This window comes from Fringilla coelebs, assembly GCF_963513975.1.
Source record: "Fringilla coelebs genome assembly, chromosome: 24".
Classification (NCBI taxonomy): Eukaryota; Metazoa; Chordata; class Aves; order Passeriformes; family Fringillidae; genus Fringilla; species Fringilla coelebs.
The window spans coordinates 4307931-4325663 of NC_140050.1; the positions used below are offsets into that span (position 1 = coordinate 4307931).

At 46.6% G+C, this 17733-nt stretch overlaps 1 protein-coding gene across 7 annotated transcripts in view; it reads left to right on the forward strand.

Moving 5' to 3' along the window:
• Nucleotides 1–17733, forward strand: part of RFX2 (regulatory factor X2) — an 82682-nt gene that overhangs the window by 51595 nt on the left and 13354 nt on the right. For 4 of the 7 annotated variants that reach the window (XR_014616736.1, XR_014616737.1, XM_084221326.1 and 1 more), the window contains exons 5-10: nucleotides 710–986; nucleotides 5736–5810; nucleotides 12590–12771; nucleotides 13537–13656; nucleotides 16244–16359; nucleotides 17423–17541. Coding sequence is in view for 5 of the 7 variants with exons in the window: in XM_084221326.1 (XP_084077452.1) it covers nucleotides 710–986; nucleotides 5736–5810; nucleotides 12590–12771; nucleotides 13537–13656; nucleotides 16244–16359; nucleotides 17423–17541 (889 nt within the window). In the remaining 2 variants the exon portion in view is untranslated. The remainder of the gene's footprint in view (nucleotides 1–709; nucleotides 987–5735; nucleotides 5811–12589; nucleotides 12772–13536; nucleotides 13657–16243; nucleotides 16360–17422; nucleotides 17542–17733) is intronic. The other 3 variants (XM_084221328.1, XM_084221329.1, XM_084221330.1) reach the window with 3 other exon arrangements.

Sequence of the window (17733 nt, forward strand, 5' to 3'; positions counted from 1 at the left end):
GAGGTCTGGTATGTTTCTTGTTCCACTTTAACATGCCCACCTGCAGCAGGGCTGTAATCTTACAGGAGAAATTTTGTTTGGAAATGTCAAAAATGGGATTATAGAGGCCAATTTGGTCTTGCTCTTTAGTCTCTGTTGGATTAAGAGACAACTGAAGAATGATGGAGGTGTCGTATGGTTTTCTTGTTCCCACCTTACCATGCCTGTGGGGTTGCAAACAACAAGAAGAATCTTACAGTGGGAACAGGAAAAAAATTTATTTGGAAATGGACAAAATGGGATTACAGAGGCCAGTTTGGTTTTGCTCTTTAGTCTCTGTCAGATTAAAAGACAACTGAAGAATGAAGGAGGTCTGGTAGAGTTTTCTTGTTCCTACTTTACCACACTTCTGGGGTTGGTACCTGCAGCAGGGCAATAATTTTACAGGAAAAATTTTATTTGGGAATGTCCAAAATGGGGTTACAGAGGCCAGTTTGGTTTTGCTCTTTGGTCTCTGTTGGATTAAGAGACAACTGAGGGATGATGGGGGTGTGGTGTGTCTTTCTTGTTCCCACCTTACCACGCTTATGGGGTTGAACAAGAATAATCCCGGTGGCGAACACAAGGGCTAACCTTTAACACCAGAGGTTTTCTGACACTTACCCAGCTTTCTGAAGCTGTCCAGCACAGGATTCCCTCTGCCAGCTGCTCTCTTTTGTCCCCTGCACAGACGAGCTGCCTACTCGTACAGCAGCGAGGCGCAGATTTACGCCCCCGCCAGCGCCGCGCCCTATTTCGAAGCGCAGGGAGGAGGAGGAGGAGGAGGAGCTCAGGTGACTACAGCGACATCCTCTCCTACAGCCATTCCCTCTCACAACATGGTGGGCATCACCATGGACATTGGGGGAAGTCAGATCCTCTCCGGCTCGGGCGCCTATCTCATTCATGGGGGGCTGGAGAACTCTAGACATTCTCTGTCTCACACCTCACGCTCCTCTCCAGCAACGGTATGTAGCCCTGCAGGCACCTGGGCTCGGGGGCCAGCAATGATTCCAAAGGGAACTGAAAAGCCTTCAGAAAATTAAACTGACCTGGCATTAGCATTGTTGATGTCTGTAACCTGCAATGAGTGCGAGGGGGAGAATAGACACTGGTGTATTACACTTATTTTTCAGTTTGGACTGTTCCTCTCGCTGAGATCACTCAAATGATCTGCAGCATTAAGGAAGAGAAAGCATTAATCATTCAAATATTAATCAAGCATTAGATTTGGTTTGGGTTTTTTCCCTCCCAAACAAAATATTTTGGATTTTTAAAGATTTGTCTCTATTTACATTTTCTACCAAATCAAACATCTCACATATGCTTACCCAAAATATTGAAATATGTCTTCAATTGTGAAAAGACCTGAGAAATTCTTCCTTAACCCATTGGATAATTAGCACATAAGTTGTGTTCAAGCTGATCATGCTGAGTGCACAGTGATCAAAAAGCCTTTGTGTATATATCTCCTACACCATTGTGTATTCTGCCCTCGCCATATGTTTAGAAAATGTCTTTTAGGGGTGATATTGATCAAACAGAAATGGTTTAAAGTTCTGACTTCTTTCAGTGTGTCCCTCCAGCTGCCAGCTGAGGTGGCAGGTGCTGGAGCACAGCTGTGTGGGACTGAGGGCTTTCAGCTCTTCACCCAAAACAGCCTTTTTGCAGTAAGGGCTTTGATTTGGGAATCTCCCAGCCCTTAGCAGCTGCCAGGAGTGCTTGCAGCTCATTTCCTGGGACACTGCTCACCTCCCCCTGCAGACTTCTGTGTGTTTATGCATTCATATATAAATATAAATACTAATGTAGGTGTAATTCAGGGTATGTAGCCAGAATTTAAAATGTGAGCAGCATCACTAGGGAGAAAAACAGGAGCTGTTGCTACTGAGAACTCATGTAAATCTGGCCTGTTATGTTGTACTTCCTTTTCCCACTGAGTTTTTGAATATGGATTTTATGGTTTTTGAATCTTTGTGCCTTGAAAGATTGCTTTGAACCTGTAGGAACTGTGCTCTGCCTTGGGTAGGCATAGGGGAAAAGTCCTTGGTTTGGGTGAAAGAGCAAATGACAGATGCTGAGGTTCTTTTCTTGGGTGAGAATTGTGTGTGTGTGTATTTTAACTGTTCATAGTTAAAAATTAGCTCTGGAGTATTTGGTTTTTACTCAAAGTTATTATTTGGAAGCATCACCTGTGTGGGACTGCATCTTACAAAACTACACAACTTTACTCTTGGATTTTTGGGGGATTTTTTTAATGTTGTTGTTGTTTGGAGTTTTTGTAATTTCCATGGTGATGAGCATGATATAAAAGCCCAAGTGGAAAATATGTCAGTAGAAATATCCCATGAATGGATTTAGTTGATGGTTATTACATGAGATAAGGCTTCAGAAGAAAAAAAAGGTTCAGAAGAAAAAAAAAATTAGAAAGTGACCTTTATGGAAATACATCTGAGATAAATCCACCCTGTTGCATATACAAATAAAATTTATGAAGGTGTTTTAACAGAAACTATCTGAGGAAGGGCTGGAAAAGGTGGGAAAGAGCCTGGCAGGCAGTCCAGGGCTGTGTCTGTGTGTGGCTGTCAGTCCTTCCAGCTCAGACCAGGGTCAGAGGGGGCTGGAGCAGAGCCTGGACTGCTTGGAATTAATCCTGGAGTCATTTGGTGTGGGACCTCAGAGCCCATCCAGTGCCACCCCTGCCATGGCAGGGACACCTCCCACTGTCCCAGGCTGCTCCCAGCCCTGCCCAGCCTGGCCTTGGGCACTGCCAGGGATCCAGGGGCAGCCACCAGAAGGGAGGGGTGGTGTAAGGACAGCAGGGACTGAATCAAATCCATGGCCAGGAGCTTTATTTTCTGTTTTAATGTCCAGCCTAAACAGGGACTGGGAAAAAGGCTGGTGTTAAAGAGGCCAGAGGGGCTCTGGCAGAACGTGGTGGGGCAGGACTGGGAGCTGTGTGGGAGGAAAGGAAAGCAGAGCTGTGCAGGTGGAGCCAGGGAAGGCAAAAGGTTTGCCCTGGCCTTGGGGATGGGCAGCAGAGCACTCAGTGGTGGGGAAGGAGAGGATTGGAGATGTTGAGGGCAAGGAAGGCACCTCCAGAGGAAAACTGAAACATTGGAATACTTCAGGATTAGCAGTCCTCAGGAGGCTGAGAGATGGTTGGTAAAATTTGTGTGCACACTAAAGAAAAATCTTCAAGAAACCTCTTAGGAAACCTTCCCTCTGTGCTGGAGCATCAACATTCTGCTCCAGTAGATGGGCTGAACCAGCACAGGGAGCATTCAATACCTGTGCCAACACTAATCTTCACCTAAATTAGTCTGGGCTGAGAGAGGAAATCCTTGAGACCTCCCACAAGTGGGTCCTCAGAGCTCTTCACCTTCCTGCAGAGCTGCTCAAGAGCTTTTGGTCCGTGACAGTTTTTATTGCAGATGCAAGGTGTCCTTTTGGATGGACACCTGCCAACAGCAAAAGGCCAGGCAGCATTTCTGGGCTTCCTCAGAGCTGCTGCTCCAACAGCCCTGAGCAGGCAGAGGAAGGAAATTGGGTCTCCCTCTGCTTCTGACTCATTTCCTGAAGGCTGTGTCAGCACTCAGGCTGTGCTTCCAGAACAGTGTGAGGCAGTGAAACCCCATTAATCTGAGCCTGAATTGGGGGAGATATGGGGCAGTGAAACCCCACTAATCTGAGCCTGAACTGGGGAGATGTGGGCAGTGAAACCCCACTAATCTGAGCCTGAATTGGGGGAGATGTGAGGCAGTGAAACCCCACTAACCTGAGCCTGAACTATGGGAGGTGTGGGGCAGTGAAACCCCACTAATCTGAGCCTGAACTGGGGAGATGTGGGCAGTGAAACCCCACTAATCTGAGCCTGAACTGGGGAGATGTGGGCAGTGAAACCCCACTAATCTGAGCCTGAATTGGGGGAGATGTGAGGCAGTGAAACCCCACTAACCTGAGCCTGAATTGGGGAGATGTGGGGCAGTGAAACCCCACTAATCTGAGCCTGAATTGGGGGAGATGTGAGGCAGTGAAACCCCACTAACCTGAGCCTGAATTGGGGGAGATGTGAGGCAGTGAAACCCCACTAATCTGAGCCTGAATTTGGGGAGGGTGAGGCAGTGAAACCCCACTAATCTGAGCCTGAACTATGGGAGGTGTGGGGCAGTAAAACCCCACTAATCTGAGCCTGAACTGGGGGAGGGTGAGGCAGTGAAACCCCACTAATCTGAGCCTGAACTGGGGGAGGGTGAGGCAGTGAAACCCCACTAATCTGAGCCTGAACTGGGGGTGAACCCCTCTAGAAGTGGCTCCACTTTGGGGTGGGAGCCAAGGGAGTGTGCTGAGGTGGTGCCACCTTCACACCTGGATGTGGTTGCTGGATGTCACCTCAGAGGCTGGCTCTGCTCTGCTCTGCCACCCTGCTGTGACAGAGCCTGGCTTTGTGAAGGGCTGGGTTTATCTCAGCCCTGATCTCCACTCCGGGGTGAGTCAGGGCAGGCTGTCAGTGTGGGCAGGAGGCCAGGGACACATCATCTGCAGATGTTTTGTGGGTGTGCCCACAAGGTGTTAAATGAGGACAGAGAGCAGAGCTCTGGGTGCAGGTTCTGTGTGCTTGTCCTGCCAGGGCACAGAGAACAGGGTTTGGGACACCTCAAAGAGGTTTGGGAACATCTGCTGGAGACAAACAGGTTTTCTGCCAGGTTCTAATGTGGGGTTTGGGTAGTTTTTGGATTTTTTTTTCCTTGCAAAAAGCTTGTAGGGGAACACTGGAGCTTTGGGACCAGCAGCCATCTGCTCAAGGAGCCCAGATTCTGCCCCAGCAGCTGAAAGGAGAAGACAAGAAGTGTTCAGGAGAGGCTTGAGGCACAAGGCAGCAGCCACAGCCTGGCTGAAGGGGAGCAGGAGGCAGCCAGGGGGTGAGGGGCTCCTTAGGAGCCACAAGGTCTCACCTTGGCTGCTCTGAGATCAATAGAAACCAGCACAGGCAGCACCAAATGTTCCAGCCTGGCTTCTGGGGGAGAACTCACCCAGCTGAAAGCTGGCTCCTGCCTTCTTCCCTTTGCAGCTCTCAGCAGCCCTCACCCATTCCTGTTTGTGCACTCTCCTTGCACCCCAGCTTTAGTTAATTTTTTAGGTTTTTTGACAAAATACGAAGAGGTGACCAAGTCATTACTGCCAGCTCTCCTTGGAAGGCGTGGGTACAACTCTGCAGCCAATCTCTGACCATTCCAGTTCATGCACTCTCCTTGCATCCCACTTTTAGTTAATTTTTTAGGGTTTTTGACAAAATATGAAGAGGTGATCAAGTCATTACTGCCTTGGAAAGCCTGGGTCCAGCTCTGCAGCCAATCTCTGCAGTGCATCTGCCTGGTGATGGTTTGCTCTCAGCAGGAGGGGAAAAAGAGGAGGAAAATTGCTTTTTTTTATATAAATAGGCAGTGCTTTTAGTGGAAGATAAACCCCCCCTGGCCTTGCTTTGTCACCCCTGTGGGGTTCCCTGCTGTGTGTCCATTTGCATGTCCCAGTAACGCCTCTGCAGCTCCATCCACATCTGTTTGCCTCTTTTTCACCAGCTTGTTGATAGAAAGCATTAATCATTCAAATATTAATAAAGAAACAATAATCCTGGCTGTTGCTAACTATCTGATTTCCTTTTTCCTTTTTTTTTTTTTTTTTTGTTTTCTCTCTCTCCTGTGCACGTTTTTCTTTAGCTTGAAATGGCGATTGAAAACCTACAAAAAAATGAAGGGATTACATCACACAAAAGCAGTTTGCTCAACAGCCATGTAAGTTACAATCAGAATTTACAACCTTTTCCCCTGCTTTGGTAGGAGAATTATTTCTTTGGTGTATTCAACAGCATGAGGCACTCAAAAGCAGCCTGTGATTGAGCTGTGCTGCCCAAAGCAGCCCATTCCCAAGGAAAAATAGGCTGCAAAAAGTGCCATATGATAATGTTTGCTGCTGAGATGCTCAGGAGTCTGTTATTTATTTATAATAAATATAAACATGTGTTTATTTATTTCATCTGCCTTGCAATGGAAATTGCTGGCAATCACATAAACACATTGGAGGAAGTTCTTTTTCCTTTCACTGGAACTGAAACGTGGCTGGAAAATTACTTGTAAATCCAGAGCCATGACTGGGTGTGAATTGTGACAGATCCCCGTCAGCCAGCACACACCAAAAGCCTCTGAATGCCTTTTTTCCCCTCTCTCTGTGCCTCAGGAAGCCCATTCCTGTCACAATGCTGTGCTAAATCCATGTGCTGGGCTTCTCTCTCACTCTGCCAAGGATTTCCCTGCTTTGTGTGATATTCCCACTGTTCTGCTGGGCCTTTGCATCCTGGTTTGTGGCTCCCATGCAGGAACACTGAGGGATGAGCACATGCTTGGGTGAGATTTGGGTTGATCCAGGTCATGTTGGAGTCCCTGGACTTTGTTTTCCCTGTGTTTGGATGAAGCTCAAGCATGTCCTGCACCCATAAATCCCATGCACAAAGTGGTGTTTCTCTACTCTAACAGGTTTTCTCTGGGTTTTGGGGGCTGGTTTGTTGTCATTCTTAGGGCAAAAAAGAAAAATCTTTGGCTTCTTCACCCTGAGACAACAAAAGGAACTTTAAACCAGTCTGATTCTTGATTCTGATTTCAAACTCCAAGCCAGGGCTCCTGGGGGAGCTCAAACTTGATTTCAGCTGGTGGAGAGTGAAAGTTTCTGCTTGTAGCTGGGGAAACACAAACCTGCAGGATCAGGCAGTTCCTGTTCTGAGCATCCCTCCCACCCCAGGCTGGGCACTCCTCAAGTGCTGCACAAGCATTGTGTTGCTCTCCAGGATTTTTCTTGTTCATCGAGGACAAATTTGAAATAAAATCAGGAAAAGGGCAGAGGAAAGAGAGCAAAAGGTAGAAAAGAGATTTCACTGACCACAAGCTGTGCAGGATGGAGTGGGGACCTCATCCAGCCCCTGATCAGACCTTCCCCACCCTGGTCTTGCAGGGTAGAAGTGTAGAACTTGATGTCCCTGGTTCCAGGTCATGGTTTATAGCCTGGCCTAAGGTTTGAGTGCTCTTACAACCTCTGGAGCAAATAAACTCCTTCCTGAGCATGAGTGACACATCCACCCCCAGCTGCTCCCTCTGAAGGTGCAGGTCCTGGGCTGAGGAACCCTACAGGTCCTTGCTGTCCCCAATGTCCCTGCTCAGGGAGGTGTCTGGGGACATGTGGGAATAAAAAGGAGCATGAGCAGTGCCTGAAGGGGACACAGCACACTGGGGAACCAGATCAGGCAGTTCCAGAGCTGGAGGAGCTGCAGTGCCATTGCATGGGGAGGTTCTTTTAGGACTCCTGAGTGAGGCACTGAGCTGCAGTGAGGGATCTGAGCTCATGGAAGGGCACCCTGATGTGAGCAGGAAGCTGGACCAGGATGGTTTGAGTTGGAAAGGACCTTAAAGCTCATTCTCATTTAATTCCAACTTTCTGCCATGGGCAGGGACACATTCCACCAGAGCAGGGAGCTCAGAGCTCTGTCAAGCCCAGCCTTGGATGCTCAGAGCTCTGCCCAACCCAGCCTTGAGTGCTCCAGGGATGCTCAGAGCTCTGTCCAACCAGTCTTAGACGCTCAGAGCTCTGCCCAACCCAGCCTTGGTGCTCCAGGGATGCTCAGAGCTCTGTCAAGCCCAGCCTTGGGTACTCCAGGAATGCTCAGAGCTCTGCCCAACCCAGCCTTGGATACTCCAGGGATGCTCAGAGCTCTGTCCCACCCAGCCTTGGATACTCCAGGAATGCTCAGAGCTCTGTCAAGCCCAGCCTTGGATACTCCAGGGATGCTCAGAGCTCTATCCAGCCCAGCCTTGGGTACTCCAGGGATGCTCAGAGCTCTATCCAGCCCAGCCTTGGGTACTCCAGGAATGCTCAGAGCTCTATCCAGCCCAGCCTTGGGGACTCCAGGAATGCTCAGAGCTCTGCCCAACCCAGCCTTGGGTACTCCAGGAATGCTCAGAGCTCTGCCCAACCCAGCCTTGGGTACTCCAGGAATGCTCAGAGCTCTGTCCCACCCAGCCTTGGATACTCCAGGGATGCTCAGAGCTCTGTCCTACCCAGCCTTGGGTGCTCCAGAGATGGAGCAGCCACCACCTGAAGACTGCAGGTGGCCAGAGCTGGCTCCCAGTGCAGGTTAGGGACATCCCAGTGACCACCAGTGCTGAACCCAGCTCTGCTGTGGTACAAAAGGGTTCTGCTCTCCAGGATGTTCCAGTTCCCAGCTCTTCATGGCAAAGAACAGAACCACAGCAGCAGGGAGAGCTTTACCCAGCCCAAATTCCCCATGGCTGGCACACAGGATTGGCAGGCCAGTGCTGGAGGAGCAGGTGACTGCAATTTGTCAAGGCTGGAAGCAAATTCCAGCTTGACAAAAGCAAGGAGAAATGGGGAGATGATGCTAATTGCACTTAGTTATGATTTAATTGCTCTGAGTCTTAAGGTTGCAGAGTTCCTCATTGTCTTCTGTCCCTTGTTTTAAATTTGGCTTTTTGGAAACGTGCAAGTTCTTGGGATGATGAGGTTTATTTTGTTACCATCAGCAGATGGTTCATGCCAAGAATCTTTGGGGTTTAAAAAATAAGAAGAGGACAATTGCAGGTATCTCATTCCAGAGGGAATTTTTCACATAATTAAACTAAAATCAATATGAAATGGAGCTTGATAACTGAATTTGGCTTCCAGACCTCCCTGGGAGGTTAAGTGCATTTGAAAGATGCAGTGGAGAGGTGAAGCTCCTGCTGAGCCCCAGTGACAGGATGGTTCTGATGGAATCATGTCAATGGGACTGCAGCTGACAGTGGCATTATTTCTGGGATTATTTCTTTGGGATTGGGATTATTTCTTTACCAGTTATGAGTTTGTAGATAATGCAAAGAAATCAGAAAAAAAATTTTTTTGCAATTTTTGTACACAAGAGCCTGAAGTTGGAGGAATTGAGGCCCTGTGGCTGTGGGATATCCACAGCACAAATAGGAACAGGGAGAAAATGTGAATTTTCCTCATTGTATGCAAAATGAAATACCAAAACCCCACAAAATAACCCCCACTGGAATTCTTTCCTGTGAGTGAATGTCTCTGTCCTAACTCAGAGCTTGACTGAGTGGAAATTTAGGAACCTGCTGCTTGTGATCCCAGCTAAAAACACCTTAAAGATGACCCACAAATGATTTCTTTTTTATATTTCATAGAAGTGGCCACAAGAAAATGTCTCCAAACCTGCACATTCAAAAAAGAAAAAGGTTTTTATTTTCTCAGCCAGCCCCATGAGTGGCTTTTTTCACCCTTGGATCGAACCAGGATAAGGTTTTTGCCAGTGTTTTTTTCAAACAGTCAGATAGAAATAAAGTTAAGGTAGAAATGAAAATTAAATGTTCCCCTGGAGTGCCAATAACAACCACAGCAGCATATGGCTGTGAGAGTGATTTTATTGAACCTGATCATGGCATAAACAGAAATAAACTGGGGAATATCTGATTGTCATTCTTGAAAAAAATTCAGAAAGCAAACAGAAGAAGAGATTCAGATGGAAAGAGTTTTTTATTTTCTCATTTTAAGTGCCCAATGCGTTATTAGTTGTGCAGGTAGAACAAAAATCAAGTTTGGAAAATTATTTCTATTCTGACAGATCTCTGTTTCAAGCTCTTTTGTGTTCTTCATAATAAATTTCTAATTCAATAGTGGGAGTTCATATTGTGAAACTCTGCAATGTTTGAGGGAATATAAAAAGACATTTGCAGGAAAAGGAAGCTGGGAGATGAAGGGAATCTTCTAGAAATATCAGAGATTAGAATAAAAATGCCCAGGATCAAATTTAAATGAGAGGGTTTATCCCTATCTGGATTTTCTATTGCAATACACAACTTCTATTTTTTTTTAAGGCTTAAGGATTAAGATTTAGGGGATAAATAGCTGATGCACATTCAGTATCTACCATAGCATAAATAAAATACCTGCTTTAAAAATTTAAAAGGATCTTAAGCAACAATCTCTTAAACATAAGGGATGGGCCAAAATTTACATAGATGTGGACAACTTAAAACTGAATTACTGATAATTACTGATAGTGTTTTATGGCAAAACCACTGGGGTCCATTTTTGTTAGAGGGAACTGAATGGCTGGGGGAGGCTCAGGGCACAGAAAGATTTCTTTGGGATTTCCAGGGGTGTCTGTGCTGCAGGTGGGAGCAGGAAGGGTCATTGTGGATCATTAATAAATCATTTATTGGAGCAGTGGGGTTTGGAGAAGGGAGGACCTCAGAGAGTGCCCTGGGTGGTGTGGAGCTGGGGGAAGGTGGGAGGGGGAGAAGAGGCTCCTGAGAAGCAGGACAGAGGGACAAATGGCCAGGAGGTTTTTCTTCCTTCCAGCTGCAAAGGCCACCAGAGCTGATGGGTGCAGTCACAGGAATTTGTGGTTGGATTTGGATCAGCTCAGCTGACAAATCATGAAATGGTTTGGGTTGGAGTGGCCCTTAAAGCCCATCCAGAGCCACCTCTGCCATGGCAGGGACACCTCCCACTGTCCCAGGCTGCTCCCAGCCCTGTCCAGCCTGGCCTTGGGCACTGCCAGGGATCCAGGGGCAGCCCCAGCTGCTCTGGGCACCCTGTGCCAGGGCCTGCCCACCCTGCCAGGGAACAATTCCTGCCCAAGATCCCATCCAGCCCTGCCCTCTGGCACTGGCAGCCATTCCCTGTGTCCTGTCCCTCCATCCTTGTCCCCAGCCCCTCTCCAGCTCTCCTGGAGCCCCTCCAGGCCCTGCCAGGGGCTCTGAGCTCTCCCTGGAGCCTTCTCCTCTCCAGGTGAGCACCCCCAGCTCTCCCAGCAAAGCAAAGCAGATTATTTCAGTCCCCAATTCCTGCTTCCAGCCCTGGTTCCCAAGGACTGAACCCATCTGAGCCCATTTCTGTTCTCACTGAAATCAAGGGCACTGCTCCAACACCTTGGCTTCAGTCCCAGGGCTTGGGATCTGCCAGGGGCTCTGAGCTCTCCCTGGAGCCTTCTCCTGTTCAGGTGAGCACCCCCAGCTCTGCCAGGGAACAATTCCTGCCCAGTGTCCCATCTGAATGGGATTTTTCCCCATCTAAATGTCACTTTTTCAGTGGGAGCCATTCCCTGTCCTGTCCCTCCATCCTTGTCCCCAGTCCCTCTCCAGCTCTCCTGGAACCCCTTCAGGCCCTGCAAGGAGCTCTGAACTCTCCCTGGAGCCTTCTCCTCTCCAGGCTGAATGGAATAGTTTGAATTACAGTTTTGGATGCAGCTGACTTTGTGCAGCAGCAGTTTCACTGTGGGTGTGTGAAGGAGACCCACAGAGCACACACTGAGGGGGCTGCAAGGCTCTGTGTGACAGCAGGGTGGGACACAAGAACAGCTCACTGGAGGTGCCAGAGATGTCATCACACAGCTCAGGTTGTCTTTCAGAGAATTATTGATCTAAAACTCCAGCCTGGTGGTGAACTGGGATCTTGGAGTGTCACCAAGAGAATATGGGAGAAGAGAGAGGGACACTGGGGTGGGAGTGGAGTGGGTTTGGGTGCAGCTCCATGGGCTTTGGCAAACCCCACTGATTTCTAGGCTAAGCCCATGCTCAGTTCCCATAATTGCTTGGTCTCTCAGTTGTATGGAGATGCTGTGGCTTGTATTTGGATTTCCCAACCCAAATCTGTTTTGCCCTGTTCTGGTGGAAATGCAGCTGGTTCTGGTGCAGGAATGGAGATCTGGAGGGAGAGGGAAGCCTGCAAATTGTTCATCCCAGACATCCCTCATGACAGTGAAAGGGCTCTTACCCACCCTGTTGATATTAGTCAACATCCAATATTAGTACATCCAATTCCTTCCAAAATTCAATTATTACAACACTCATTTTATTGATGCTGAAGTCATTTAGTTAATTAAAGGAGATTGGGGGCTTTGCATTTGAATTCCTGTGCTGACACCGTGTGCTGGACCTGCCCTTTCAGACTATCTTGGTATAAATAATTTATATTAATTGCAAATTTTAATTAACAGCTATGTCAGAAGTTCAGAGAGTAAATTTTGCAAAGTAGATGGATTCCCTCAGATTTTGAAGGTTGCTTTGGCAACCATTAATTTTATTGTTAAGGGAGCAGTTGCAGACTTGCCAATCTTCCAATTAATAAAGACTTTGCATCAATTTGCTTCCCCTAAAATTTCTTTCTCTTAGGCAGTATCTCAAGATCTCTTTTCCTTTGAAAATGTGAATTTTTACAGCTTTATTTTGGCTCTGCAGGAATTCATCCGAACCCGAGGTGGACACTGAGGTGGCAGCAGGATTGTGTTTTAATGAAAAATCTGACTGGTTTTGTTTGTGCTGGGGGATTTTATAGGATAGCTTTTGCTATCCTATAAACTACCATAAAGTTATATAAATTATAAATTACATGAATTAACTTATATAAATTAATTACTCAATTCTCTTGAACTTCTCCATCTGGACATTTAAGCATCAACCCTGCCTGACTTCTCAGCTCTCTTCAGACTTGCATGTTGTTTATTTTTCCCTGCCTGAAGCTGCAGTGGCTGCTGGATAACTACGAGACAGCAGAGGGTGTGAGCCTGCCCCGGAGCTCCCTGTACAACCATTACCTGAGGCACTGCCAGGAGCACAAACTGGACCCCGTCAACGCCGCCTCCTTCGGGAAGCTCATCCGCTCTGTCTTCATGGGGCTGAGGACACGGCGCCTGGGCACCAGGTTGGTGGCAGTCTGCAGTTAAAGAAACAAAAAGCAACCCTCCTGCAGCATCTCTGGTGCACTCAGAAGCTGCTGAGGATCTTTAGGAGGTTCAGGTGTTTCTTTTCTGGGATCTACAGGAATAAATGCTACTGTACTTGGCCACATGTGGGTTTAAATTTTCTAGGGGATGATGGCATTTCGTTAGTTTGATGCCTTGTGAAGGCTGAGCTAGAACAGAGAATAGACAGAGTTAATTAATAAAGTAGGAATTTATTAGGAGGCCTCAGTGGATCCACCTTGGGCAGCACCAGAGCCCAGCCAGGGCTGCACCCAAGATGAACCAAAATGGTCCCAAAATGGACAACAGGTCCCAGGGTCTGTCACTTTGATCAGTTCTGCTCCATTTGCACCTTGCAGTTCATTGTCCCATTCCAGCCCCAGCCCCTGCAGTCCCACCCTGCTTGTTTTTCTCTCTCCAGCCCACGGGGTTTGTGCTCTTGGGCTGAGATTTGGATCATTTGTCCTTGGTGCCCAGCTGGAGTAGGAATTGTTTTGTCTCCCTGCTCTGTGCACAGACCTCACCATCCCCTGATATGAAGCCCAGACCCACCCACTAAAGCAGCATAGAATCTGAAAAATAGGAAAGCTAAAACCTGAGGCACCAAGTTCATCCCTTCAGCCACTCAAACAGTGCTTGGCATCTGTGTGCTGCATGAAATGGGGTGTGTTGTCCAAGCAGTCAGGGCCACAATGCCCTTTCAGTGACTAAGTTGATATTTCCAGGGGAAATTCCAAATATCACTACTACGGGATCCGCCTGAAGCCAGAGTCACCGCTGAACCGCCTGCAGGAGGACACGCAGTACATGGCCATGAGGCAGCAGCCCATCCACCAGAAGCAAAGGTAGGTGCCCCCAGACCCTGCCCAAAACACTCAGCAGGTGTGAGAATCCACTCAGTTTGTAGAGCATGAGACTCTTCATCTTAGGGTCGTGAGTTTGAGACCCACGTTGGGCGCCACCTGTAAGATCTCAGGGTTGTGGGTTCGAGCCCCACCTATAAGATCTCAGGGTCATGGGTTTGAGCCCCACCTGTAAGAGCTCAGGGTTGTGGGTTCGAGCCCCACCTGTAAGATCTCATGGTCGTGGGTTCAAGCCTCACGTTGGGCGCCACCTGTAAGATCTCAGGGTTGTGGGTTCGAGCCCCACCTATAAGATCTCAGGGTCATGGGTTCGAGCCCCACCTGTAAGAGCTCAGGGTTGTGGGTTCGAGCCCCACCTGTAAGATCTCAGGGTCGTGGATTCGAGCCCCACCTGTAAGATATCAGGGTTGTGCGTTCAAGCCGCACGTTGGGTGCCAGCTGTGAGAACTGTGTCTGGATGGGCTGTTCAGGTCCAACCCAGCTGGCTGTGGACCCCAGCCCACACCATCTTACATGGACAAAGGCAAAAGATCAGAAGTGCTCTTCTCCACATGGGGATGAACATCCCACAGTTATTTCCAAGGTGGGAAAGAGGCCGTCGCCTTCTTGTGGGGGACTTTTATACCCAAGGGAATGGGGGGCGGAGGAAGAGGATCAAGGGGATACAAGTGAGGAGGGACTGACCAGGGGACAGACCACCACCAGGGGGTACTGATGAGAGGGGTGTGTGAGGAAAAAACCATGTGATAAGAGAGGGGAAGAACAAACTAGGTGATGTAACATAAACTATTCAGTGCAATATAAAGACTATTCAGTGCAAGTCTCTATTCACCCAGTGCAAAATAAAAACTAAATAAACTATTTAGTGCAATATAACAAGCAGATCCCTGGGATTTGGCTCCACTTGGGAATTCAAACCAGGTGAAAAACCTGAGAGATTTGACAAATCAAATTAAAGTAGACGATAGATCCTAGTTAAACAACTTGTTTAAAAGTTAGAATTTTACACCTTAGCTAAAAAACTTTACTAAGTTCTATTTACTTTAATTAATTTACTTATTTATTTTGTAAACTTATTTACAAAATAAGTTTATAAACATTGATTATTATATACATTGAAGGATACAAGGTGCTGTCACTTGTTACAGTGACAATGTTAGTGATAGTACCTTGGATACTTTACTGTACACAACAATGGATAAGCAAAACCATCAAAGAAGTTTATTCTGTTCAAGAGAGAGGGGGAAATGTGGGAAATGGGTTTGTAGGGCATTCTCAAAGTTTGACAGAAGGCTCACACAGTGTGCATCTGTGTGCAAAACTTGAGATAAGAAATGCTGACTTAGAAATGCCATGGAATAAGACAGACATTGCTGAGAGAGAAATGGAACTAGAAAGTTTCAAAGGATGACCTTGCAAATAAGACTGGATACTTTGGAGAAATAGAACTATGAAAGATGCATTGTAGTGGGACCCACGAGGGGTAATTTTAGATGATTGGCTTTAAGGCATTTACAGCATGGTGTGGCTAAAGCTGATAGGCCAAGAAACACAATGTATTGTAATTAGGAAATAGTTAACTTCTGATGGTGATGGTGTGAATTATGACATCTGTATTGTCTCACCCTTCACATGAGACGGAAAATGGAATAAAAGTTCTTAAAACACCTCTCAGCTGCCCCATCTCTGGGTCAGAAAAGGTTGCTGAACAGCCAGAGCCAAGCTGTAGAAGGGTCCAAAACCCATCCCACGTATTGCCCCATCCCTGGAAATATCCAAAGCAAGTTGGATGAGACTTGGAGCAACTTGTTTTGGTGGAAGATGTCCCTGCTCACTGCAGGGGATTGGAACAGATGGCCTTCAAAGGATTTTTCCAACCCAAACTCTTCTGGAATTCCGTGGAATGGGATTTATCTGCCTGTTCTCCTTGCCAGTGGCATGTTCCAGCCTGTGTGCCACCTTTCACAGCCTCCCTGTAGCCAAAATGGTTTAGGATCTCAGTTATGGAGATGTGGTGCCAAATCAGTGTGAAGGACCTGGAGGCTTGTGCTGTATTTGGGTGGGTTTTGGGGTTTTGGGTGTTTTTCTGTGCAAAAGTGCAAATTAAATAGTGCCATGCTTAGTCTTGTGTCTGAGTAATTTTAAAGATAAAAGCCAGTGTGGAAAGGGATTTGGAATTGCCTCCTGCAAGCATGGACACTTCTGGTTATTGCTGAAGTGCAGAAGGAGCAGAATTTATTTCTTCAGCTCCCAAACAGAAAGTAAATGCAAAAGTCAGTGCCTGAGACAGTCTGCCCTGGACCCCACTGCATCTCTGCTTCTCTTTTGTGATTTTTTTGGTGTCACCAAATTACTTAGCCCCTTTAATTCTGTCTTGGGGAAGCTTTTCAAAAGGAGCTTCTCATTTCCCCTCCATCTGATTCCACAATGTAAATGTTCAGCCCTCACCATGTTTGCCTTGAATGTACCAACCACTCCATGAACTCTCAGATCTGTGTTCTAAATAACATAGGGGTGTTTTCTCCTGTCTGTGTGGATCTTAATCCATCCTAATTCTGATGGAATTTAGGTACAGAGCAGCCCAGAAGATGGATGGGATGGCAGAGAGTGCATCCAACAGCACCCCCCACACCACACCCGAGCAGTCAGTGGCTGCTCAGTGCCAGCACCACCAGCAGTTCATAGGTGAGGACACTCCCTTGGTGATCAGTTATTAATTATTCCACATCAGGGATTTGGGCTTTGAGGGGAAGGTTTTATCCAGCAAGTCCTGGCTGTTGGGCTTTCCTACAAAATCTACAGTGTGTGTTTGTATAAGATTTTTTATTATGTTATATATAAATTATATATATTATTATTTATTATATATATATATATCCAGCAAGTCCTGACTGTTGGGCTTTCCTAAAAAATCGACAGTATGTGCAAATATATATATGTATATACACTCTAGATTTTTTATTATATATTATATTAATTTTTATGTTCTATATAAATTGTATATAAAAATAGTGTGTATATATATTATATACGTTATTATATATAATTTTTTTAATATAGAAAATTTTTCTTTTTTCAGATATCTATATTTTATATATATGTAGGATGTGTTCTATAGGTTTTTGTAGTGTCACACTTGCTAAGTTTATCTGCTGACTCCTCTCTCCCCAGGAGGGTTTTTTCCTCAAGCCCATGGGTCTGTTGGGTCCCTCACAGTATTTTTTAAATCCATCTGGTTTATTTAAATTCCATGGAGGACTGGAGGTCCTGGCCAGAGGATGGAAGCAATTCCCTTCCTTGCAAAGGCTGCAGTGGGGATCTGGATGGAGATGATCCACACTGACCTTCTCCTTGTGGAACAGACCCTCTGGATTTGCTGCTCCTGGATCTGTGTCTCCATCACAAATCCCAGCTCCTGACACCTCTGCTGCCCAGTTCTATTCCCTGTTGTACAGAGAGACATTTCCAGGCTTCAGGGAAATTCTAATGGATGGTAGATGAGGATAATATTTTCTTATTTCTTTTATTACAAACAGAAAGGAACCCTTTTCCTTTCCCCACTGAACCCACTGGACTGTGGTTATTTGCTTTTTCTCAGCACAAATCAGGAAAAGGAGTAAATTATCTCATTTTTCCTCTCTCATCCCAGCTGGAACGTGACAGAGCCTCCAGTGACAGCAGCACCTTGTGCTCACCTGTACTCTGAGCTTTCCTAACCCTCACCATCTCTCCCAATTTCTGTTCCCAGATGTAACCCACGTCTTTCCTGAGTTCCCAGCCCCTGATCTTGGTAATGTCCTCTTACAAGAAGGTTTCACCTTGAACGACGTGAAAACTCTGCAGGTTCTCTACAGGAGGCACTGTGAGGTGAATGTGTGCAATATTCTCTGGGGATGATTTGTAATTGATTTATTAACTGACATGGGACATCACTCAAGTGACCAGCTCTTAGGAAAAGCTGGCAATGCTTCATTTGCCAGCAATTACAACTCAAATATTGATTTTTTTCCCCACTGTGTGACCTGTTTTATGTTAAGTTGGTCACTACAGCAGTGCCAA